General features: G+C 45.0%; 1 protein-coding gene across 1 annotated transcript in view; it reads right to left on the bottom strand.

Annotated features, from left to right (window-relative positions):
• The window catches only part of DEPTOR (DEP domain containing MTOR interacting protein), a 77,444-nt gene that overhangs the window by 18,490 nt on the left and 33,897 nt on the right, over positions 1–25,057 (bottom strand). Inside the window, exons 5-9 of the mRNA XM_063327462.1 lie at positions 21,789–21,967; positions 6,751–6,936; positions 5,962–6,096; positions 2,772–2,842; positions 2,001–2,105 (exon numbers count right to left, since the gene is read on the bottom strand). Of these exons, the coding sequence (XP_063183532.1) occupies positions 2,001–2,105; positions 2,772–2,842; positions 5,962–6,096; positions 6,751–6,936; positions 21,789–21,967 (676 nt within the window). The remainder of the gene's footprint in view (positions 1–2,000; positions 2,106–2,771; positions 2,843–5,961; positions 6,097–6,750; positions 6,937–21,788; positions 21,968–25,057) is intronic.

Here is a 25,057-nt window from a genome sequence, read left to right as displayed (position 1 = left end):
GTGCAAATTCAAGGCAACATATCACAGTTTTACTGTCTAAAATACTGTTTGCTCCCCTCAGGATAATGGACTATTTTGCATTCTTCTGTCTTGAATGGTTCGGGTAAACCTCTGTAACCCCATCAGAGGATGTGAGCACACGGAGAGCACGAATGGAAGACACGAGGACATAATTTGGTACATAAAACCAGTTTCAAAGGCGAAATATGAAAGAACCCCGCTTACCTAAAATGTCCTAGTGTGTAGTCACAGGGCTCTCACATGAAACCAAAAGTAAAAACAACCCAAAGACCCGCTATATTCAGCTCTGACGACTGCGTTCAGACGTGAAATCTCTAAGATTATACACATGACACCACAGTGTTATTTTTACAAGTCAGGTTTCAGAATAGGTCTACTTTATTGCTAGCTGCTATATTCAGAGTATAAAAGATGCTGTAAAATACTAAACTCCCAAGTTCAGGAGACAGATCATACACACGAATAAATTCGGTATTTTCATATTTAAGTCCTTTACATTTTAGGCAGGATTACTTTTCAAAAATGATGCTCTTCATATGGAAATTTTAACTGTATATTATATTTAGATATTGTACAAAACAAATAAAAAATTCCAGTTCCCTCCGGAATGAAGCCGTTTGCCAGCAGGATGTGTCAGGGTGCTGCCTGCACCGACAGGCTCTACAGCTGCCGTTCCCCCTCCCAGGGGTTTGCCTGCCCGTACTCAGAAAAAGGAAATGTTTCAAAGACATTCTTAACAAGTGTCGTGAAAAAAAAGCCCAGAAGCCAGAGAGAGGAAAGTCCTGTAGTGCATTCGCTAAGGAGGGTGCCACGGCACCGTGCGATGGGCAGGATGCTCATCCCTGGAGTCGTGGCAGCGCACGCTGCCTCCAGCTCGGTGGGTGTCAATATACGGGCGAGGGACACCCGGGGTGAGTGTGAGAGGAAAGGGAGATAAACTGGAAAGCAGGACAAAATTCGCGGCAAGCATGGGTTGCACGTGGAATACATCTGAAACCTTCGTTTTTGTTGTTACCATACAATAAAACATGACGTAAGCTGATCTTTGTGTCTGGCCCAGCCTGGACACTGGAGTAAGCGTAGCAGTTAGTCTCCCACTCTTGCTTTTATCTATACTTGGCATAATGCTTTGCTTTTGTTTTTCCCGCTGTAGAAGAGAGTGAGTAATCCACAGATACCTGCGGGACGTGATCCAAACCCACAGGTAAGTCAGTGGGCTCTGCATCAGCAGTACCAAAGCCTTCACATGGAATTTTTATTTATTTATTTATTCTTAAATCGTGTATGAAAAGATTTAAACTCTTATGAGATATGGAAGTATCATGTATTCCTCTTCCAAAATGTCTTGAATCTTAACTGCTTTACTTTGCTAGCTTCACTTTGAATAGGTATGTCTGACTTTGCCTCCTCCTATTGTACTTCCAAGTCCTCTTTGGTGGACTTGGCAGCGTCAGGATAACGGTCTCACTCCATGATCTTAAAGGTCTTTTCCAACCAAAACGATTCTATGACCTCTATGATTTCTATATAGGCGAAGTCCAGGAGCTGCACACCAACAACCACATAAATTGCGAAGTCAAGAGGAGGGAGGCTAAAATTGTGCAGAGTTGGAAAAAGGTGAAAATAACAAAAAAAACCCACCCCAAAACCCACAAGAAAACCACTCTCCAAAACCAGCTAACCAACCAACTAAACTAAAAAAACATACCCAAGGAAGGGAAAGGATCAAGAAAGCAATTTGGAAAAGATAATTGAGTTTCATGTGAAAAGGGGACTTGAAGAATCTCAAGGACAGAAGAAAAGAAGCAGGAGGGGGGTGAAAGGCAGCAGAACTCACTGGGCACAGATGCCTGAAACCGAGACAACGATCCTCAACCCCGGAAACAAAAGGAACTCTCCCTCCCCAAGTACAGGCAGGCCAAGACTTTCACTGAGCAGCACAAATACCCCCAGTAAATCGTCCCATTTTGAAAACCCACCTTCATGCCAGCCGCGGCTGCCGGCCCGCTGGGGTCCACGGCCTGGATGTGGCAGGGTTTGCTCCCCCGCACCACAAAGCCCCAGCCCACTGCATCCCCGACGATCTGGAAAGAGAAAAGAAGGACGTGATCACCTTCGGGCAGCTCGGTGAAATTCAAGGGGGTAACATCTAAATGGTTCAAGATATAATTTCAACATCTCTATACTTCCAACACACAGCAAAGGACATTGTGTAGAAGCTGCTGTATCACTCGTGGGAAAGGCCCTATCCAAGTGAATCCTCTTGCTTTTAATGAACTTTTTTTGTTGAACTAGGAGACTGTAAGAAGCAATGTTCCCAATGACTAGGTTCAAAAATGTCTTTACAGAAAGGCTTTCTCTAATAGTGAATATGAATCAAAACTTCTGTCCCATCATAGTCGAGAAAGATCTAAGTAGAAAACTTTGATTTGGGTAGGTAATCCACTCCTGCAGTGCAAGTATTACCAGGAGCATAAAGTCTAGATGAGTTTGTGTAATACAAATGTTACTAGCTTTATGTAATTTTACACTCCATTTAAGGCAGCAGTACTACATTGGCATAAAGACAGGATAAACAAGTGCAGAATCAGACCTGAAATGTGTGGAAGTACTGATAACGGAGTTTGGGATTTTAAAGTACAAACCTCAGCAAATGCAAATAAGCTCTAATTATCCCATCAGAAAATGTCTGTTTGGATTACCTTATTTATACAACATGCAGAAAATAAAGACAAACACTGGAGACATACCGTAAAAGTTTTTCTTACATATGGGGCCCCAGGCATCAAAAGCTCATCAGCAGTCACGGGTCTCTTTAATACTGCGGAGGTACATAAATGAATATTCAATATAAGCATTCTTGTGGAGTTTTTCCCAATAAATACGATACAGTGTTCGGATACAACACATTTTTGGTCCCACTTCCCATGCACTCTTTCAATTCTTGCAGACTTGCTTGAACGTAGTAAAAGAGCCAAAGACTGCAGAATAACCCTGAGTACTAATGATGAGATCTTTGGAAAAACCGGGCATTTAGCCAACAGAGTTTCTTGTCTGCAATCAAGATCCATTAAACACTATCACAAACATCAGAAGCGGCTGTTCCTGTGTCCTGTGTTGAAACAAGTGACCGACCTTCCTGGCATGGAGCAGTTTTTCTTCCCGGCTCGCTCTGTGCATGTTGGGTGCTCTCTGCTAGTTCATCCGAGTCGGGTTTGAATCACAGAATCGAGTAATAAGAAAATTCTGCTTCAGTCAGGAATTACCCCAACGAAGAGATTTCTACAGTTGTAGGCACAGACAGCTAACTCCCCCTCACCCAGGGACAGCCTAGGTAATCTACAGCTGGCTGGGATTTTACATGAAAGGAAATACCAGTGACTTTCTGCAGGTGATTCCCCATTGCCTTGCCATGGCACGGGGTACTTTTCCCCTGAACAAAGTAAATGCAAAGTTCTACCAAGTCAAATCGATGCCATTCTGCATACCGGTTTTTGTCTGTCTATAAAGGCGTTACAAGGTGGAGGACAACGGGATGATATATGTTGTTCGCCATGTTTGCCTGCTTCACCTCTAAAATTGTGTCTGCTTTTCTTTTAGCGATAAATAATTTTGATGATGTCTGCCTTTTCGGTCACAGGTGGAAGATAACATTTCCCACAGATGGTATTCGAGCACATTCACAAGCTTCTTAATGCCATTCATGGGAGCAGGGAGAATTCTAGCATATGAACCAATACGGATTTTTTTTCTTTCCCGTGGATGTTGACAAACTGTCATTTAGCCAGCGTTACACTTTGCAGAGCATACCTGGTCAACGTACAAAACCTGAATGATTATGCTCATTTGACAAGTCAGAATCAGGTAAATCATCCAGGCGGGACTCCCTTGCGTGCCTCCCCTCATTATACCTCCAGAAATTTTTTTTGTTTCATGATTGTTTTTCTACATGACTGGTCAAGTCATGACCTGGGTTTTTTTTAAGCGTTTGCCTGCAAGAGAACTCATCTGACAATAAATATACCTCTGCCTTGTGTTTATTGGCACGCAGTTCAGTGACATACTCCGGGTCTGGATAGCAGGAAGCTGTTTGTGAAAAAAATCACTTTATAGTCCAGCAGAGGTTTAAGAATTCCCCCATAACATTTACATCTGACAGCCTTATGTTAACCTGAGCGAGACGACGTGTGGACCTGTACTTGTGCTACAGAAGAAATTACCCTACATTGCCAGTAATTGAATAATTCTTAAAAATAAGTCTAAGTCTGTTGCTGTCTTCTTTCAAATATGAGTCTGCTAAAGCTATTTAGAGTTTGAAAATTAGTCGTAAAGGAGAGTTTCTTTAAAAAAAAAAAAAGAATTTATGCAAGGGCAACATCAGTCGACTCTTTTTCTTTCTGTGTTGTGTAAGTAGCTGCATGAAAATAAACTTGTTCTCACTACTCATGGGTTGATGCTTCACATATAATCAGAACCATAAATGAATGGAATAGTCAGCATACTTCAGATAGCACACACATTTACGGACAGCGTACGAATGCTGCGTTATCTGTCCCAGAACAATTTCCAGGATGTAATTAAGGATGTACTGGGGCCAAAGAGCTCCCCATACAAAATCTACCAAAGCGTTTCTGGGAAGTATACCTGAGAGATATTCTGCCCCAACGTGATACTGTGGCACCCTTCACATAGGGGCAAACCCCTTGCCTATGGGGGTAAACACGTTGGAAAGCGGTGCCGGACGCCCACCAGCAGCGTACTCCAAGGATGCAATGGCCACCAGCGCTGAGCGTTCCCCCAAGCTGGACAGCTGGTCTGGTGTGAGGGGTCATGGCTTCTGCAATCATAGCGAGTCCTTCAAATTATTTTACTTTAGAACCCCATACTGAATGCCCAGCAGAGCCTACAGAGAGGGAAGGAAATGTGCTAAAAGGAGAAAGAAGGAAATGTCCCCATAACTACGCCTTTCTTTCTGATGGCCACTCTCCACAGCAGGAATGAAGTGCGCTTTAGCTCACTCATCTCCTGAGTAAATTGTCAATGTTTTCAACAGGATTCATGCAGTGCTTGAGGCACTCTCTAGTAATCAGTTCAAATGCCAGCATCCCTTTGAAAGCAAAGCTTACACGTAGCCACTGAAGCCTCCCCCGTTGTACAACTGTCGGCACAGACCCGGTAAATTTGAAATAATAAGGAGCACGAAGGGCAGCGGGGACTCTGCTTTGAAATTCAGGGCTGTTTCTGAGGAAAATGGAGAAGCTGAAACAATATCTATCCTGGTCTCTTTGTTCCCTTCCCAGATGTACGGTAAGAAACAATTTTAAGCGAACTGTGGAAGAATGGGTGTGTTTAACCTTCTGGCATGGGATAGGAAATCCTTTCAAAAGGAAAATAAGCTTCAACACTACTTTTACCTTCCTAAACAGACCGGTGTAAGACCTAAACAAAACCCAAAAACGTTGAAATGGTCCCTGACAGCCTGAAACAATGCCGCCTCTTTTTTTAGAGGTTGCTGTTTTCTGAGTTGGGCTATTTCATAGCAACTCAAGCGGCCACTGGATAGTTAAACTCTCCTCTGATTTGCACCAAAGGAATGTCTCTAGGAGGAGATTTGAATGGGTTCAGAGCTTGGCAATGAAGAGGCAAATCTGGGCCCCTGACTGCATGTCCTCTAAGAGATAAACTGCAGCTCAAACCGCAATTACGGGCTTGATGCAGAGATTATTGGAGGCAGACGTCTGGCTTGTGTTCAGCGGGACTTCAGGCTAGAGGGTGATAATGGTCCCCTCTGGCCTACAAAACCTGTGACGCTGTGAATTTTTAATGTATCCTTGACAAGATAAACTTAGAGGCAATGCCAGGCATTCTTCATGTCGCCTTCTCCCCAGCCAGATGCCTGCGCCGCGGCTCCTGCGCATCGTAAGCGATGCTGGTGCTCACCGGACTTGGGGTTGCAGAGCACGGGGGGGCTGCTGCTGAGCGTCGGGCTGCTGCTGAAGTACCCGCTGCTGCCACAGCTGCTCATGCTGCTCCTCCGAACCGCCGACACGATCTTTATCTCCTTGGTGGGACTCACTACAAACAGAGAGAAAAGACAGAGAGAAAGGGAACTGGTATCAATTATTGAACCCATTTCCCTGGTTTCTTTAAAACAATAGCAATAAGCCAGCCTTTCGCTGAGCACACTGGGAAGGGGTTAGTGTGGTTCACATTGAAGAGTGACTGCACGAGCATGATACACCCAGGTATGCTGTAGCTAATACGATGGCTGAACTGCCCCCGTGGCAGTGTGTTCTAGGAGGCATTTAAATATAGGGAAATAAATTCTTCCATTTTTCTTTCTACTTCCCATTTATTCTTTAGGTTCTTGATAGATATTGCTGCAGAACAAATGCTGCAGGACCCCTTCCCCTCACTTTTACTCTTCTTGAAAACTCCACACAGCATATATGACTGATTACTTTGGGCTTGGAGGGATTTTAACCAGTTCTGTTTGTTCGTGGACACTGATTTTTGATCAGCATCTGACATGCTATTGATACAGGCACAAAACCATCCCAGGGAGCTAAAGACTTCGTAAATTGAGTGAATGGACAATCCCTGTGAACAGGGGCACGTGATACCCTGCTCGGCTTTTTTTCAGCTAAACACTGAAACCCCTCGCCCAAGAAGGATTGTTTGGCATCCCAGGGAGTTGCCCTACAGACAGCAGTATACTTGATGAGTCACCTGAGAGAAAACTGGTGTGCTTTCTGTTGTCGTGGTTCTGCTTGCGCAGGCAAAACGGGCTGTCGTGGCTTTCTGGCATCAAGCGAGATTTCTCAGTGAGGAGTTCCATTAGTCGCCGCCGCCGGCGGAAATTCATTCTGCACTGGTAGAGCAAGTTGCTGTCCATAAAATGGTGCTTGTTGGACACTGAGAAAAGAAATGGATAGAAGGTCTACGCCTGGTAGGACTGAAATGAGAGCACATCTATCTGCAATGTGGGAACAACATGCCTCGCTGTAAGGAAGCAGCACTCGGAGGTCTCCTCTTCCCCTCTGCGGACTCGGAAGGAGGAGGAATCATAGAATCATAGAGTCTTCATGGTTGGAAAGGACCTTTGAGATCATCAAGTCCAACCAGACACACACAAAAAAAAACCCCAAACAAACCCCTACAATCTCTGTCACTGGAGCATGCCCTGAAGTGCCACATCTAGATGTTTCTTAAACACCTCTAGGGATGGTGACTCAAACACCTCCCTGGGCAGGCTGTTCCAGTGCCTGACCACTCTTTCAGTAAAGTAATTCCTCCTAATATCTAACCTAAACCTCCCCTGCCGCAACTTCAGACCATTTCCTCTGGTCCTGTCATTATTCACCTGGGAGAAGAGGCCAACACCCACCTCTCTACAGCCGCCTTTCAGGTAGCTGTAGAGGGCAATGAGGTCTCCCCTCAGCCTCCTCTTCTCCAAGCTAAACATGCCCAGCTCCCTCAGCCTCTCCTCGTATGACCTGGTCTCCAGACCCCTCACCAGCCTGGTGGCTCTCCTCTGGACACGCTCCAGCGCTTCCATGTCCCTCTTGTACAGAGGGGCCCAGAACTGAACACAGTACTCGAGGTGAGGCCTCACCAGTGCCGAGTACAGAGGCACGATCACCTCCCTGCTCCTGCTGGCCACGCTATTCCTGATACAAGCCAGAATGCTGTTGGTCAGCTTCACATGGGTAGCCTCAGTATACAAGCTTTTATAGTGCTGATAACAAAGTGGCCACTGCTGAGAGGAATCTTTTACACTACCTTGATTAATGACAAGCACTTCTTTTTGTCAAGTGGAAATGGAAGTACTTTATCTTTCCACGACAGGCTGCAGAATGGTCCATCTCCACACATGCTCTCTCTGCATGACGTTTGGTGCTGCTGGTCACCACAGACCAGACTTACCTCCTGACATCGAGCTTTTTGTAAATTCATCAGTGCAGGGCAGCCCCTGGGGGCTCTGACTGACGCTTGTTCGGAGCTACAGGGCAGCGAAGGATCGAGACCTGTGTATTTCCTCTGTCTTGTTCACCACAGACGCCGTGTCCCAGACGCTTCCTGCAGGCCACTTCCTCCCCTTCGCACGGATACGCAAGGTTTGGGAACAGGCACCCCGCCAAAAATCATTTCTTACATAATGAAGTCTTAATTACAACCTGTTTTGACACTGAGAGCAAATCCCAGGTTGCTGGTGTCAGAGCAAGAGTGCCGAGCCCACGGGCTGCAGCATCGCTGTCACGTCTGCGTGTTCGCTGCCACTGGCGCTGCACCTTACTAGTGACGAAAACTGCAGCAGCTGGACGGAGTTTTGTGCCAGGTCCTGAGAGTGCTCTGACTCCTTCAGGGCTTGATCGCAGGAAAGCTCTCTGGAGCCCTCCCTGCATTAGTACTGCAGCATCTTAAATAGCTGCAGTAGATGTTTTGGCTGCGTGTTCTATCTCCTCACCTAGCTCCTGTGATTACGTGCCACAGAAATTATTTCCCACAGTTGACCTTTTCCATGAGGGATCTAGATTCTGGATTTACCTAGTTTATAAATTGCATTTCTTCCAATACCGAATCATAAGAACTGGTGGGTTATGCATATTTATATGTAAAGTGTAAACAACAACATAAATATGCACTCGGACATCAGCCACATCTTTGAGTACATGACTCAGTCATTCGGCTTCAGCCTTCTACTGCAGCCACCGAAGTTCCACCTTGGCCTCAGCTCTGCCCAGCACGTGGGGTCCAAAAGCAGCGGGGCCCAAGGTGATACCCCAGGTCCAGAGTCTGGAGTCCTGCTGGTCCGCTTTCCCTTTGTCCTCATCCCCATCACACTCTTTCTTGCTCTCCTCCCTTCTTAATACCTCCATGTGTCCCACATTGCTCACCATGAGCTCCACGGAAGTAGCCCACATACATGGTAGCCTTGCCAAAAAAGGCTGTATGTAGACATTAACTTCCAGCACCATTTGGTGCGTGTAAACTGAAGGTATAGCCTCAAAGAGGAAAAGGCCCAGCCACCTTCTGCATCAGCTGGTGGTTTCAGAGAGAATATTCATGGCAGGGATGTCCAATCAGTTATCCTCATCCAGGCAATAAAGAAGGGGCCAGTCCTAGCCATTGTCCTCGGCACAGCCCCCCATACAGATACGGAAACTGCCATATGGGGTCAGACCGTAAGTTCATCTTGCAAAGAAGCACGTCTCTTGCCTGCCTGGGCCACTCAGAGAGGGGACACCGTACAAACGGACTTTTGCCTTTGGGACACCACGAATAATCAGGACACAGGAGCTTTCTGAACTGCACGTGCTTGTGCCCAAGCTGCCACGCAGGCCGTCTGCCCCAGAGTCCCGCAGCGTGGCGGAGGCTGCAGGACATTTCTTAGAGTTTCAGTAAAAGGTTTAGAGTTTTGAAACTCTACCTTTTTTCATGAAGAAAGCAGAAAGTTCATGCCAGTCAGACAAACTGCGACGTTTCCAGTACCATCTACAGAAAAGACCCCTGTTACCTCCACTGCCTGGTTCTGCTGAAGAGCTTCGGAAGAGCCAGTGCCACTTGGCTCCTTTTTGGCGCTCCACCTGTTGTTTCCTCGAATGAGCCGTACGCATCCTCTGTGAGCAACACGGCTTTGCTAAGTCAGATTTAGCATTGCAAGCAGTTCCTTACTGTGTTCTGACATGTTGAATACCGCAGGTATTCAGGTACACACTGCTGCTGCGCTCATCATTTCGGACACATATAGCACACGATACTATTAAACACCACTTACTAACGATCACTATTTTTGAAGAACGGAAATGCAGGAGAGATTTGGAGACTTGCATACATCCACCAAAGGATTTCCTATCAGACGCAGAGTTAATATGTAGGTGTTCGCAGCTGCCGGTCTCATTTTCAGACCACTGACACAATGAGTAAAAGTAGCAATATCCAGCAATATCCTACCACATTATTAGAATAACCTGCCGCAAATACAAAAAAAACCTTTTTTTTTTACGACGTTTTAAAGAGTTCCCTGAAACTTAATAAGATCTACTTATTCAGCACACTACTTGGATTCATAATCTTAAATGAAAGACAAATACTCCCTTGGAAGCAGAATCACTGTTGCCAACCATTTGCAGTATAAAAAATATCAGTATGGTTTCTGATTCAAGTTAAATATTATGGCATTACAGTTCTTAAGTAAAACTATTCCGTTCCGTTTGGGTCATTAACTGAAGTGCTCTGACAGTCCTCAGAAATTATGATAATCAGAGATCAACACGCTGGTGTTACAGAAGCTTGAAATTCTAGAATAATTCTTCACCATGAAACTACATAATATAAACTTCTTTATGCCAAGCTACTAAACATATTTTAGAATAACAATACTTGTTTTGACTGAAATATCGTAACATTCTGTATTTACAAGAGCAAAGTTTAGGTCTGACGTTGAAGTAATTCACCCCTGCGGTAACTATTTTAGTCCACGGAAGGGTGAATTTTTAGACAATAAAGGAACATGAGTGGAAAAGAGAAGACCAATGATTGTGTGTTGTGGAATATTTGTATACGATTTACACAACAAAGGGTTTGTAGCGAGAATATTCATGACAAGTAGTATCAGTACAGAATCTGGAGCGCTCATTAATTTCCATAGTTTGAATTCCTCCTTGCTACTGATAGTTCACCATTCACGTGAGCGGTAGAATCAGAGCGTGCAGCCCCAGCTTGAGCAAACGGCGCATTCGTAGCACCAGGTAACTCTCTGCATGTTCCTTGACTAAAAGGTAATATTTATGCATATTTAAGGAGAGGCTCAAAAAATAGACAGGAGTAGTTAGCTCAAACTGCCTCCTTGTACATACATCACCAAATAAAATATCTCCCCAAAATTACTGGTGTGCCCCATGGGGCTAATTGTTTATTATTTTATTTTTTTTGAATCATCGACTTGGCTGACATATTCACGATTTGGGATGAAATGTCGTTGCCGGGACTCTGCCTAAGAGTGAGTGTATCTGGAATGGTGTGGAAAGAAGGGATTTCCAGACCACGGATCAGAAGGAAGTGGTTGAGGCGGGGGAGGCGGACACGGGTGCGGGCTGTCTCTGAATTGCCCCTCAGGTGCGGTGGCTGAGTTACAGCGTTCGCCAGGAGGAGTTCCGCCTGTCCTCACCCTTGGTAAATCACACCGATGTGAATGCCGGAGGCAGAGCAGGCACAGAAGGTTGGTTTTGTTACACTTGGCACACGCCGGGCGAGAGGTACCGGGGCAGGCACGGCTGCGCGCTCACCCGCTCCGACGGTCCCTGCTGCGCTGCCATCGGCAGAGAACAGCGGGAGTGAAAAACTTCTCCAAGCTGATTGCAGGATGCCGAGAGGGCTGCGCAGTCTTGCTCGGGAGGGATTTCTTTAAAGGTGATTTCGAGGTTGTTACCTCGAGCTATCGTGGAGCGTTGACTCAGAGGCAGCAGCAGAGAAACTCGTGGTGCCCAACAAGGCTCCTGCTCCCGCTATCTGTCCCTCTCATGGAAGGTGCTGCCTCTGGATAGGGATTGACTTAACTACTCCTGAATTAGTTCACTGCCCTTCATAATGCAGCGTAGAAAAGCAAACTGGCACCCATTTCAGCTTGTCTTAAATGGTCGGGCCGTGGCTGACGAGGATCAGGACCTGTATGTGTACATGATGAGGGTGACGTAAAGAGCAAGGTGGGGTGACTGCGTGGGCTTTTCAATCCAATTTAACTCACAGGTGCTCATGTGGCAACATGTTCCTGGTACGATGTGCACCTTATGAAAGAAACTGTACCAAAGAGACAAAGAAACCTCCAAAATCACAAAAGTGAATTAAGAGAACTTCTGGTCCTGGATGGAAAGGCACCAACATTAATTCAGAGTCACCTATGTCAAACTTTGGTGGTATGGTCACAACGCACCAGTCTAATCTCCCACAAAATTTCTCCCAGAAACAGAATGTAAAAACTGCCTTTTAACCTTATGAAACTATAGTTTAATCTTCCTTCAAAGCAGCCTGTAATGACCACTTTACTCTTCCCTTACGAGCTGTTCAAGCCTTCAGTTACTTTCCCTGCCAGGCAATAAAGATTTAACTCGAGGCTGGATTTGTTTAACTTTAGCTGCTAATCCCTGGACTTTGTCACACCTTCATCAGAAAGTTAAATAAGATCTGGGCAGAAATCTTTGTAAAGAAGTCTGTGAAGGGATGAAGTCGACTCTCAAACATATCTCTGATCAGCTGAATAAACAACACCCCTTAAATTCTGACTCGTTTTCTAGCCCTCCTTGAGTCCTCTTCAGACTTTTCTTCATCTTCCCTAAAATCCGGCTATCAGACTGCAAGCTCCCAGCTACAACCTCCTGCCCCTTCTGTTACTTGCCGCCCTCCTTTCTGTACATCTCGGGCTCCCAGGAGCAGTTCATACAGCTGTACTGCGCAAACAGCAGAAGCTGGGAACGATTTGTGCCCTGTACATCCTCCTTTCCCTGCACAGCATCGCTTCACACCAGCCAGCGCAGCCTGTATTCTCATTTCCTAGATGTATCGCCCTCTAGTTACACCATCAGTTACATGAAAACACATCTCTTTTGGGGTAATGACCATTTAATAATTAGAGTTCAATTATTTGTGTGCCGTCTCATCTATCCATAGAGTTTGCACACTCCATTGGCAAGGATTTTAGCTGGTCATTCCCCACTTACACTACAGTTAAGAAGAGAAAAACCTGATTATTTATTTTGGCATTTCTCAAATTGGGAGCACCTAGTGTTGCAGCTTTGGTGGTTCTTGTGCCTGGCTGCTTCACAGTTTCTGCCCGGAAACATAAAATATAAATTGCAATGTCCGCGCGAATCTTCTCTCAGCTTCTGCTGCTGACATAAAATCCTGGGATCTGCACGGGGCTCAAACAGCCTCTTCTTCTTTTGCAAGGAGGCTGATGCACAGCAGAGAGAGAAATATTAGCTTTACATTCATTTCATAGAACCGAGGAGGCTTTAGAAAGTACAAACGCCTATTTTAATAAATGGTGTGACTCATGCCTTAAAAATCAGGCTATTTTCATAACTGGCTTTTCCCCCAAATCCCTCCCACCACTTCAACTGCCCATGTTTTTGGGCGCTGATAATCTGTGTACATCTTTACACCGGTGATTAATGCTTTCTACCAGCCGAAAGCTGCAGTTCCCGGTGGGCCAGGCCCAGCGATGGGCTCCAGCTGCTCCGCACGTCTCCAGACCCACAAGGCTGTCACCAGGAGAGCCCGCGGCTGGAGCCGGGGAACGGCTGCTCCGCGTCGAGGGAGTGGTGGGAAAGAGATCAAAGTTCCCCGAGGAGCCGGCTGAGCAGCTTTTCTCGAGAGAGCGAAGGACACGTTGAAGTGTGCGCTTGTTTGTTTGTGTGAGCACGAGCTTGTGCTGGGGTTAAGAGGAAGAGGTTATAAAAGCATTAGCAGAGTGTATGGAGTTTTCAGCGCTGATATGTTATGTCTTTCCTCACTTAAAGACAAAAGCAGCACTGAACTCTTTCCAGCCGTGCCCAAGACATTTCCAAGCCTTTCGCTGCACGAGGCAGCGGCCCCAGCCTATTCGCAAGTATACTTTATCTTTTTACTGAGGTAGTTTCCTCTATTAAAATGACATTAAGCACAGTTCGAAGCTGCAGGCCGAGGGAGGTGATTCTGCCCCCTCTACTCCGCTCTGGTGAGACCCCACCAGCATTACTGTGTCCAGCTCTGGAGTCCCCAACATAAGAAGGACATGGACCTGCTGGAGCTGGTCCAGAGGAGGGCCGTGAAGTTGATCCAAGGGCTGGAGCACCTCCGCTATGAGGACAGGCTGAGAGAGTTGGGACTGTTCAGCCTGGAGAAGAGAAGGCTCCAGGGAGACCTTACAGCCCCTTCCAGTACCTGAAGGGGCCTACAGGAAAGGTGGGGAGGGACTCTTTATCAGGGCATGTAGTGATAGGACAAGGGGTAATGGTTTTAAACAGAAAGAGGGGAGATTTAGATTATATACTAGGAAGCAATTCTTTACTCTGAGGGTGGCGAAACACTGGAACAGGTTGCCCAGGGAAGTTGTGGATGCCCCATCCCTGGAGGTGTCCAAGGCCAGGCTGGATGGGGCTTTGAGCAGCCTGGTCTAGTGGGAGGTGTCCCTGCCCATGGCAGGGGGGTTGGAACTACATGATCTTTAAGGTCCCTTCCAACCCAAACCGTTCTATGATTCTATGATTCTGGACCTTCACTATCACTGGTTGCAATGGTCTGCACCTTTATATAGCAAGTCACAGATGACCATACCAGTTTTGACCTCTGAAGCAGCAGGACATTGTGCCGAAGGAGGAGGCTGCAGGATACGACACGCTGGTGGGCTGCAGGGAGTGACAGGGGGCTGCTGGTTTATCTGAAGGATGGCACAGCCCGAGCAGCTCCCACCAGTGCCCAAAGCGTGTCCAGGGAAGGGCCGGTCTCCAGTCCCATGTCCTTCTGCTTCCTTGCTCCCCTCTCCTAAGCAGAACCAGTGCTTAAAAGGGAAGGTAACAAAGCAACACCGTAAAATAACGGTTCCTTAAAAAAACGCCTCTGTCCATGGATAGCAGCTTGCTGAGCCCGTCTCCTCTGTGCCTCAGGCCTCTCGCCAGCTCGGTTTCGGTCCCTTGCCAGAGAAACAGTGGAAGTGTGTGTGTCCACTTTGGCTTTCACCGAGGGAGAGTGAGCCCATGAGACTGGAAAACACCGAGCAGCTGCTGAGACCCGCATGGGCTGGCGGCTCGTCCTCGCCCCGGCTCCACGCTGCCCACCTCTGCCCCACCACCCACCACTCCTGCGCGTCAATCTTCCACTCCTGCCTCGCACCAACACACGTGCGGCCAGAGGAGTATCACCAACACTTTATTCTGCATTGGACAATGCTTTTCCCACTCCTGTCAGAGCCTTCCTGTTTTTCTAAAGCTAATCTGGCATCTGCAAATGCATTTCAATAATGGCACCTATTCAGATTAGTTTCCTTTCACACATTGATGAATTCCACCTGCTTGGAGCTCCCTCAAATCAAGGAAGAGAGACTACAGATGTTCAGCGAGCACAGGGCCTTGGGTGTTGGATTCCCTGCACCATATAAACACAACACTTGCATTTCCCCCTTTTATGAATGTATATATGCTATGTACACTGTAGATAAGCCCACCTGCGAATGTACTTAACCAGCATGTTAAACTCTTGGCACTGCAGCTGTACTAAATGGTATTGTTTTCTCATTTGTATTACAAGGAATTTGCCTTGAATGGGCAATGGATCTAAGCTTGAATTGCTCTAGTTTCCACCAACCCTGTCATATAAAACAGGGCAGACCCTGGCCTGAAATACGAAATCCAGAGAGCTGTTCCAGCTCATCCTAGCTAAGGGTGAAGCCAGTAAGCGCGTCCAGAAGTAAGTAGGTCCTCGACCTATAAGTAGGTCCAGAAAAAAAGCTGTGGTATAATTAGAGAAGCATGTCCCCTGAGCTGTTTCAATGAACTGTGGTATATCCACGTAGTGCAAAAAACGTCTAGACAACTTTTATTCTGCCTTTAAAGCATCAGGGTTACGACAGACAACTGCCAGAAGTTCCTTGAGAACTGAAATACGGAGTATCCTGCTCATATTAAAGCAGTATGCTCTGCTCAGTGCGTTAACGTTTTATTTCAGCTGCCTTAAAATAGGTATGCAGATAAGTGTTTCTGTACACATTTTCTTTCCAGTAGGTTTGCCATCTATTTGCAGTCTATTTTCAAATACACGCGACTTACTCTAGCATGAAAAGCCCGTGTTGAATCACACGCATTTCAGCAGTCTTTTCAGTTTGTATATGAGGATTTATCGTCTTTAATTTAGCAAGTTTACAGAACATAGCCAACTGCTTTTCTTTGCTTCCAAATAAAGTATGGAAAGTACAGTCTGTGGCGAGGGAAGCAGAAGATGAAAAGGCCCATCTGGGTATCTTTTTTTTTTCTGTTGCAGCTGTTAAAAACTGAAACTCATTCTCTGTCAGAAAAATAGAATTTGGTAGCTAATATGAAAAGAAGTCTTCACATGTTATTTACATAATGCATAGGGCACGTGGGTCTTTCAAAAACCAAACTCATTCCTGCTTCAGAGAGAGACAACTGCAAGAAGAGCACAATGAGAAGTTGATAGAATCAGAAGCTGGAAGATTATAGAGTCACATGCAAAATTCTTATTCTCCTACTTTCCTACAAGGGCAAAAACACGTAAAATATGCAAAGTGGTCTCCAGATTTGGCATAAGCAGTTGAATTACTGTGGGTGAGGTTACTGTCCCAACGTATGGGAACCGCCGAGGAAGAACTGCCACGCAAATAGCCAACCGAGTGCTTCTGCGCGGCATCGGCTTGGGGGGAACAGGGCTTATAATAAAAACAAAGTTGCATTGCAGGACTTCAAAGACTAACTGAAGGCTTGTGTTTTACTGAGATAAATCAAGGCACCATCTGTAAAAATGGGATGTTTTATAATTTTTTGCATGGAGTACACACAATGAATGCTTGGATAGATGCAAAAGCTGATGCGATTCAGGCGTTAGATCAACTACAAAATTCATATTAAAAAATCCATGTGCTAATTTTGGAAGAGAAAACCTATGACCATTTAAGTCAAGGATTTATGGGATGGTTCAATTTCAATGGCACTTATAAATGGCTACCTGCAGTTGATATTTCCAAGAAAACAGGTTCCAAAGAGAAATCTCAAATTAAGGAAGAAGTATATATTTCACATATACAGCAAGTTTTCACTTACAAAGTAAGAAATGTCAGCTAATCATCAGGAACTGGACATCTAAAGTTAATGTAACAACACATACTTTACAATTTATATAGAGAGAAAGCTTTTCAACAAAAGCAAAAGAAATAACACATTGTTAGGTATTTAATCTACTTTCACAATTACAATAAACTTTCAACTGCATCGTGTAACTTGATGCTTAAAACTAAATGCAGTGACCGCCTTGTTAAGGGCAATTTTGCTGTATGAAGGTACAGAGTCCTTGCAAAGAACAGGGAAAATTAAATATATGTTTTAAGACTTTTCTGCAGAGATAGGGAGATAGCATATGCCAATATTTACTGTTCTCGCTAAGTCACTACAAAATGTTTGTTTCTATCTCTGAAAGTAATTTGCACAGTGGAGTTTTGCTGATAAAAGATTAACTCTGGAGAGGTGGTAAGCACCTGCCTCTGTGCTAAGCCAGCAGAACGTGTGCCTGCCTTGAATACACCAGCTCTGGCCAAGTGCCATTAACTTAATAAAACTTTTTAAAGCTGGAAGGTATTCTAGTTGGGGGTGGGCGCAGAAGAGACCCATGTCATGCCTAAAACACCTTACCCCATATTTGCTACCACTATAAAATCTTAGCACTGATAAAAAGTTTCAAAGATACCTGCTAGCCAGTCATCTCCAAAAGAGATTTTTCCACCCCTCGCTCATTCAGGAAAGTAAAGTCTACGGCTTTTTCAGGACCCATCACACGTGTTCCTCTGCCAGTCTGAGGTTGGGAATCTGCTTCCCGCCCCCCTGGAGCAGAGTGGGCAGCCGTGCAAACCTCTTCGTGCCGGCCCGTGGCGCGGGCACTGCCTGGGGAAGGTGCTGGAGGGATGTCAGAGAGGAAATAACACCAAGCTCAGGCACTCGAAGGTAAGCAGCAGTTTGGGAAACAGCACCAGCAAAAGAGAGAGGATGTGATCTAGCACGGGAAGGGGAGCAGCTCAGAGCCGCGTTTCTCGCAGGCTCAACCGGGAGAGCGGCACATGCCATACTGTCTGCGGTGCAGGGCAATCGCTGCGTGCTTACGCTCCACACAACATATTGAAAAGTGTTTCTAAATGTGCTATGGTTTGGTTGCTGCCACAGAGGAAATGCAAATATTCGTCTTGCAAAGTGCAGGTGCTATCCTAAGAAGGCATAGCTTCCTCTTAACAGCATTAACCAGATTTTAAAATGGAAAGTATTTATCACTTGAGATTCCAGACCTTAAACCTTTCTGCAAGGCGGGCAGATGTTTCTTCACGCCCCCAGCTTCCATATCCAGAGAGTCCTCAGAAGAGGAGAGGAGGACTTTGCCTGTCATGTCGGTGGTGCGCTGCTACTGGGGCTGCAGGTGCAGGGTAGGTGCTGCAGGAAGTCCCGTAAGCAAGTATGAGCCAAAAAATGATGCCAGAAGGAGCTCTGTGGATACCCTCTTTCCTCCTTGGGCATCTCGGCATCTCTGTTTTCCAGACTGAGCAAGGGCTGTGACTGTGTGTGGATGTTCATGCTCTCCTCTGCCTGCCCTTAGCCCGTCCTCACTTTGGCCTCATCTACTCTGGAGCTGGCAGAGAATTTCCTTCTTCTTTTGCTGCACATGAATTTTGACCACAGTAGCTAATTGGTCTCACCATTTCCGTATGAAGAAGAACAAGGAAAGATCCAGTCTCCGGGAGGAAAGGCTTATTACAAAGCTCTGCGTACCTCACCATACTAGAAATGGGCTTTTCTACAGCTGAGAAATGTGTTCTGTGCACCTGTTGTCCCAGCCCTTATTGAATGTGCATCACCATGTTTACAATTCTCCGCGCAATCTTTATTCCTATACTCTGGCGAAGACAGTCAGTGTTCACAAATGCAGAATATCCACTGGCGATTACACTGCCAACGACAGCCTGCAGGAAATGGACAGTGCATAATACCCTGATACTTTTTCTTTTTTTTTTTTTTTTTATTTTTCCATAGTACCTGGGGGTACCAGTCCATAGGAAAGGACATCTGGCTCCTATTTGTGCAAGTGGTGGTTTGTGGGTTACTGTTCGTATGCGCCAGTGGGATTTTGGAAGGAAGCAATTCAGCACTTAAGCATGTTTCGTCATTTTCATGTATGGCAGGGGAAATACATATAGTTATATATGCCCAAAGAGATCAGGAAGATTATTTTTAAACTGAAACATTTGATGTTTTTACAGCATTTATACAATTCCTCTTAAACCGCTGTTTTCCTTTTTAAATTTAGCATCACTGTTTATTTCCTTTGTGAAACCTGGTTTGTGTCTGACCAATTAAAGTGAAGATAAATGTGACAGGAAGCTGTTTTGAATACAGTACCTCAGCTGCAGAAGAGAGCTTCTCTGAGTAATTGAAATGAAAGTCAGTATCAGTAAAAATAAATTGTGCAATTCAGTTGTGGCTGGAAAATTGCTACTGAGATTGGCAACTTGGTGCAACTATTTCTATTACTTTCTATTGCATTAGGTAAGGTAATAAATACTTCATAAGAATAGTAGAGCAAGCTTTATTTTATTCCATATTGTGGATATCAAACAATACTGCTAGCAAAAGATTGCCTTTAGGGCAGAAAAAGGTTTTATTCTCCACTCCTGCACAGTCGAGAGTCTTTCTGCTGGTTCTGCCAACAAGGATGCCAATTAGTGTCAAGTAACATTTTCGTTCTGCTGATGAGATACAAAACAAAGGAAGCATAGTATGGTGAAATGAATTTACTGTACTAAGAGATAGAAAAATACCTTATTCTTTTTTTTTTTTTCTAATTAGACCTAGAATTCAGTGAGAGGCGGGAGGGGTGGAAAAGAGAATACCACTTCTGCCATTTTACAGTTTATATCCCCAATTCTGTATTGGGAGTTCTCATTTTGAGCTCTCTTCTTAGAGATCATACCCACTTGCTAAGGTGAACCCCAAACCACCTCTGTGTAAATTCTGCTACTGCTTTCATCAATATTCCCAACACTATCTAGACAATTATTTTCAGTGAAATCCAGCGGAGAATGAAATCTCCTGCTTGGGAGCCTGCACAAAGCGTGTCCACTGGTAAAGGTAAATCTCAAGGACTCAGTTTTATTTTACTTCCAGCTTCCCCATCAAGTCAGTGTGAAATCCCCACTGAGTTACCTTTGCCCCAGTAAAAGCTGAGCGAGGAAGACGACGGTACCTTGGAGTGAGAAGGCCACTTCCTCAGCAATCAACCAAGTCCCAGTGCCCCTTTTGTGGTCACTTCAAGAGTTTCAAATCTCTTTCTAAGACAGCCCTTTGGCATGTGATGGACTGCTAGAAGGGGACGGGCAGGGGATAAACCTGCAAAACTGGCCAGGGCAATCCATGAAGGTGAGCAGGTCATCATCGATCGGGAATCCCGCCCAGAAACCCGGCTTGACGGAGGCAAAATTATTTCCCTGCCGATGTGCACTGCTGATCATTTGCCTTCATTAGTGAAACAAAGGTTGATCTGCAATAAAAGCCACATCCGGACTTTCTTCGCTCTGCAAAGATTGCAATAGCAAAGTAAATCCAGCTTTGCACCAAGTGTCAAGTCCTGACTTTATTTCCTCTGCAAAAGTGTCAATAGCAGCATAAATCTCACTTCTGTCTTTTTTTCTTCCCTCTTTTTTTTTAAGGAAGGTTTACGTTGTGTATCATACACAAAAAATGCGTGGGTAAAAATAGGAATGAAATCATTGCTGCTATAAAGAGGAGGGGTGGCATACCTTCCCTGTCCGTCAAGCTCCAAGCAGTTGGCACCCTATAAATCATAGGAACCACGGCGTAATTATAGAACTAGAAGCTGATTACTGTAAACATTCAGAAGTAGCTCCTAGTAATTGGAAGCTAAAGATAATGTGAGCATGATTACAACCACGAAGGAACTCTGCAGGTCCCTTATGCCCCCATTTTTCTCTACTCCTTAAAACTAGATTTTCTCACAAAGCAAGAAGCAACCCAGTCAATCTAGCACCTTGTACATTAACAACCTGTTAATACCGTGAATTGTTTGTTGTCTGTCAGAATTAGCCTTGATTTGACAACATTCGGATCACCAGGATCTGATTACTTTCCCGTTGTGCGTTAAGCAACATAGCTAACAGCTACTGCCAGCTTGTTCTGTCATCTCCTGGCACCCCTTCATCACTCCCAGAGGCCCTGCAACAGGTTTATGATGGAAAACGCACGGTCAAAGAAGGGCAACTTGCACTGAAAGAAGATGATGACAACATGTAAAATGGGTTTTAGTGCCAGGGTGTTCATTTCTTCACCCTTGGGGCAGTATGGAGAGAAACCTCTGTTTCTTCTGTCTCCTCCACCCTTGGACCTCCTTGGTGAAAGTACATCTGCCAGCCACATTGTGCTGGACCATAAAGAAATTTTCGATTTCTGCCTCAAAGAAGTTACGCCACCAGGACAAATATAATAACACTTCAGCTGAAAGTGATACTCCCTTTCTTGCCCGAACATACTAGAATGAGCCTGCAACATGACCAAGAGTAAAGCTGCTTTTCTGGCATCAGGTTGTGCTCTGCGCCTGTCCTCAAACAGGAAGATATAAAGAACCTGTCATTTTCATTCTACATCATAGAAAATTCGGCTTCTTTATGGCTCTAATCCCTACTTGATCCTTATAAAGCTATTTACCTCAATTATATGTAGTGCTGATAGCAAGTTATACTAGTTACCACAAGTGTTGGAGCTTTGAGTTTCATCCATATCCTGACGTTGCTATTATACAATCCCAAATTCTGCATTTGAGGCAGAATTTTCAGAACTAAGACAACAAGCTCTTGAAAAAAGCGACCCTTTTATTAAATACAGTTACCTAGGCTCCTACCTGAAATCATTTAGAACTTGGACATATTATGACAAGAGCCCCTCCGCATGATTTGACCCGAAGGAAGTGCTACAAAAGGTGTAGCTTTTGCCACCTGGCAGTAAATTTCTCACCGTGCTGTATAATCCCGTGCTCCAAAAGTCTGCGGCCAAGCTGCTCTGCTTCAGTCCGTGTGGTGGCTTCTCCTTCCTGGATCAGCCAGTCAATAAACTCCGATGCCACGAAGGTCCGTTCATACTTGACTCCTTCCTCTTCCCTGGCTTGCAGAAGAGTATTTTCAGAACTCATCAGCCTGGTATGGGGGAGAAAGTCTGGTAGGGAAAATGGTTCTTCAAATAAGCAACTCCAGATTTATTCTGGCAAATCTCACTGATATTAAGCAAACAGATGTGAACCTTTCACTGGCTTACTAAATCATAGAATCATAGAATCATAGAATTGTTAGGGTTGGAAGTGACCTTAGAGATCATCTAGTTCCAACCCCCCTGCCATGGCCAGGGACACCTCCCACTAGACCAGGATGCTCAGAGCTCCATCCAGACTGGCCTTGAACACTACCAAGGATGGGGCTTCCACCACCTCTCTGGGCAACCTCTTCGAGTGTCTCACCACCCCCACGGTGAAGAACTTCTTCCTAACATCCAGTCCAAATCGATCCATCTCTAGTTTTAATCCATTCCCTCTAGTCCTACCATTACCCGACTTCCTAAAAAGTCCCTCACCAGCTTTCTTGTAGGCCCCCTTAAGATACTGGTAGGACACTATAAGGTCTCCTCGGAGCCTTCTTTTCTCCAGACTGAACAACCTCAACTCCCTCAGTCTGTCCTCATAGGAGAGGTGCTCCAGCCCTCTGATCATCCTTGTGGCCCTTCTCTGGACACCTTCCAGCATGTCCATATCACTCTTGTAGCAGGGGCTCCAGAACTGGACGCAGTACTCCAGGTGGGGTCTCATGAGAGTGGAGTAGAGGGGGAGAGTCACCTCCCTCGACCTGCTGGCCACGCTTCTCTTGATGCAGCCCAGGGTACAATTGGCTTTCTGGGCTGCTAGTGCACACTGATGGCTCATGTTGAGCCTCTCGTCCACCAGCACCAGTCGCTGCCCAGCCTATATCGGTGCTTGGGATTGCCCCGACCCAGATGGAGGACCTTGCACTTGGTCTTGTTGAACTTCATGAGGTTGGCATGGGCCCACCTCTCCAGCCTGTCAAGGTCCCTCTGGATGGTATCTCTTCCCTCCAGCGTGTCAGCCACCCCACACAGCTTGGTGTCGTCGGCAAACTTGCTGAGGGTGCACTCTATGCCACTGTCCATGTCGCTGACGAAGACGTTAAACAAGACCAGTCCCTCAAGCTATCAATCTAAACTTAGGATGTGAATTATAACTGCTTAGTCTAAAAGTTTAGGCTTTATATCCCTGCATGAAGTTAATGCTTTCTCTTTTTTTCCCTAAAAGAAAACAAGGTTTTTCAGTTTCACATTTCCTCTATTTAGTTCTATAGCTTCTCTAAAAGTTAATGTGTTATCAACTTGGAAACAAAATTAGCCCAAAAGCACCAGATCGTGACTAATGTGTTCAAAAATTCCTAATTAATTTTTACAGTTAGCAGGACTGTGCCCCGAAGTCATTTAGATGGTTTTGAAAATTCTCCCCATAAGCTTTAAAACAGCTGCAGAAAAATTCAAGAGGAAGGAAAAGAGGTAGTTCTGTGGTTTGGGTGGCTGATAAATATTTAGCGTCCAACATCCAGTGACGCAGCTGCAATCAGTGAATTACACACCTGAAGACATTGTGACATCTGAGTCTCAGAGTCTCTGTGCCTCAGTTGGCTCCGTGTAACACCAAAGTTCAGAGGAACATCCTGAGGTGCCTCTGAATCTCCTAGTGCCTGGCATGTACCTGGCTTAAATACACTAATAAAATTCTTCTGCATTCAGGTAAGGCACACAAATGATGCAGTATAAAAAAAAGAAAATAACAAGTCTCAGTATTTTGTTAATGCAAAAGTAAGGTTGACAGTTTGAAAGAAGAAATGACAATTGCTCCCTTTCAATACAGAATCCCACTTTTTTGTTGTTGTTGGGAGACCAAGCACCCTAGCATCCTTATTTATTAATTTAATTTTTCTTCATAATTATTTTATTTGTTATAGGCTAATAATAAGACTAGTGGTAAGACTTTCAGAATAATAGCTCAAGAATGGCATGGTTATTTTTAACATGTAAGACTAATAAGTCCCCTCCCTTCACCAACTATTTTGAAATTAAGGGCACAGCTGAACTACAACAGGAATATTCTGGAAGCGCTTAATCTTAGCCCTTCTGATAAAAAAATCTGAATTTCATATAAATCCATACGGGGGCTACCTCTTTCTTAAACTGCCACCATGTCCAGAGTTCATGGTATATAATGTCACCTCCTTTGGGAGGCATCAGAAAAATCTGTGCCATGAGAACACAGAGAAAAGTTTAATTTGAAATTACAATGAGGAGGTTTGGCAGGACCCAGCCCACGTGATTTTACCTCAAAGATTTATTCCCTTGACTTTAACAAGAGCTAATCAGAAGCCTGAACTGACTGGATGTGACCACCAGGCAGCGGATCACCAAACCGGGCGATAGCTGCTCAGCCACAGCTGTATGTCAGCGGCAGATATAACAAACTGCTCGTTTAGACGTTGGTGCGTCATTGCCAGCCCCTCTGAGCCGAGTAAGAGCTACGGAAGTCAAAATTAGCTGAAGTCGGGGGTGAGGCCAAAAGCAAGAGTATGTGCCACAGGAGACAGAATGTTGACTCCAGAACTCTTGCAAAGACTTTATTCTTTTTTCATATTTTGATTTACAAGCGTCTGCATGCAAGGCAACATTTTGTCCCACACTAACCACATGCAACACAGACAGAGCTCCAAGGGACCATCTTTAAATGCGTCTCGTTCACCAGGCTTTTTTCCCCACCTGTACCATCTGCCCCACGGTTACCCAGAATTTGTTACTCAGGCTCTGTGGGCACCAAATAAAAAATCCTTAGGGTTGTGTTAATTGTTCTTTGATAAGTCTATAATTAGTTGACCAGCTCATTGAAGTTGCAGATAGAGAGGTCCTTGAAAAAAAGATGCTAATCGTTAGATTTTTACAGAGACACAAAAGACGTTTGGAAAAATATCAAGTGGAAAAAAACTCGGCTTGACATTTCACACACTTCTGTGTGTGCCCAGAATAGCACTGCAAAGGATTTGGACTTGTGAACAAACAGACACGACAAATTGATGGTTTAACAAACCCAGAAACAGCAATCCATAGACTTACATCGCTAACTGAAGTAAATCACTGTAACTCCACGGCTGTCAACAAAGCTGTACCAATTTACATCAGCCAAAAACCTG

The sequence above is a fragment of the Chroicocephalus ridibundus genome, chromosome 2, assembly GCF_963924245.1.
Source record: "Chroicocephalus ridibundus chromosome 2, bChrRid1.1, whole genome shotgun sequence".
NCBI lineage: Eukaryota > Metazoa > Chordata > Aves > Charadriiformes > Laridae > Chroicocephalus > Chroicocephalus ridibundus.
Note: the sequence above shows the minus strand (reverse complement) of the source record. Positions and strands in the feature narration are given on the sequence as shown.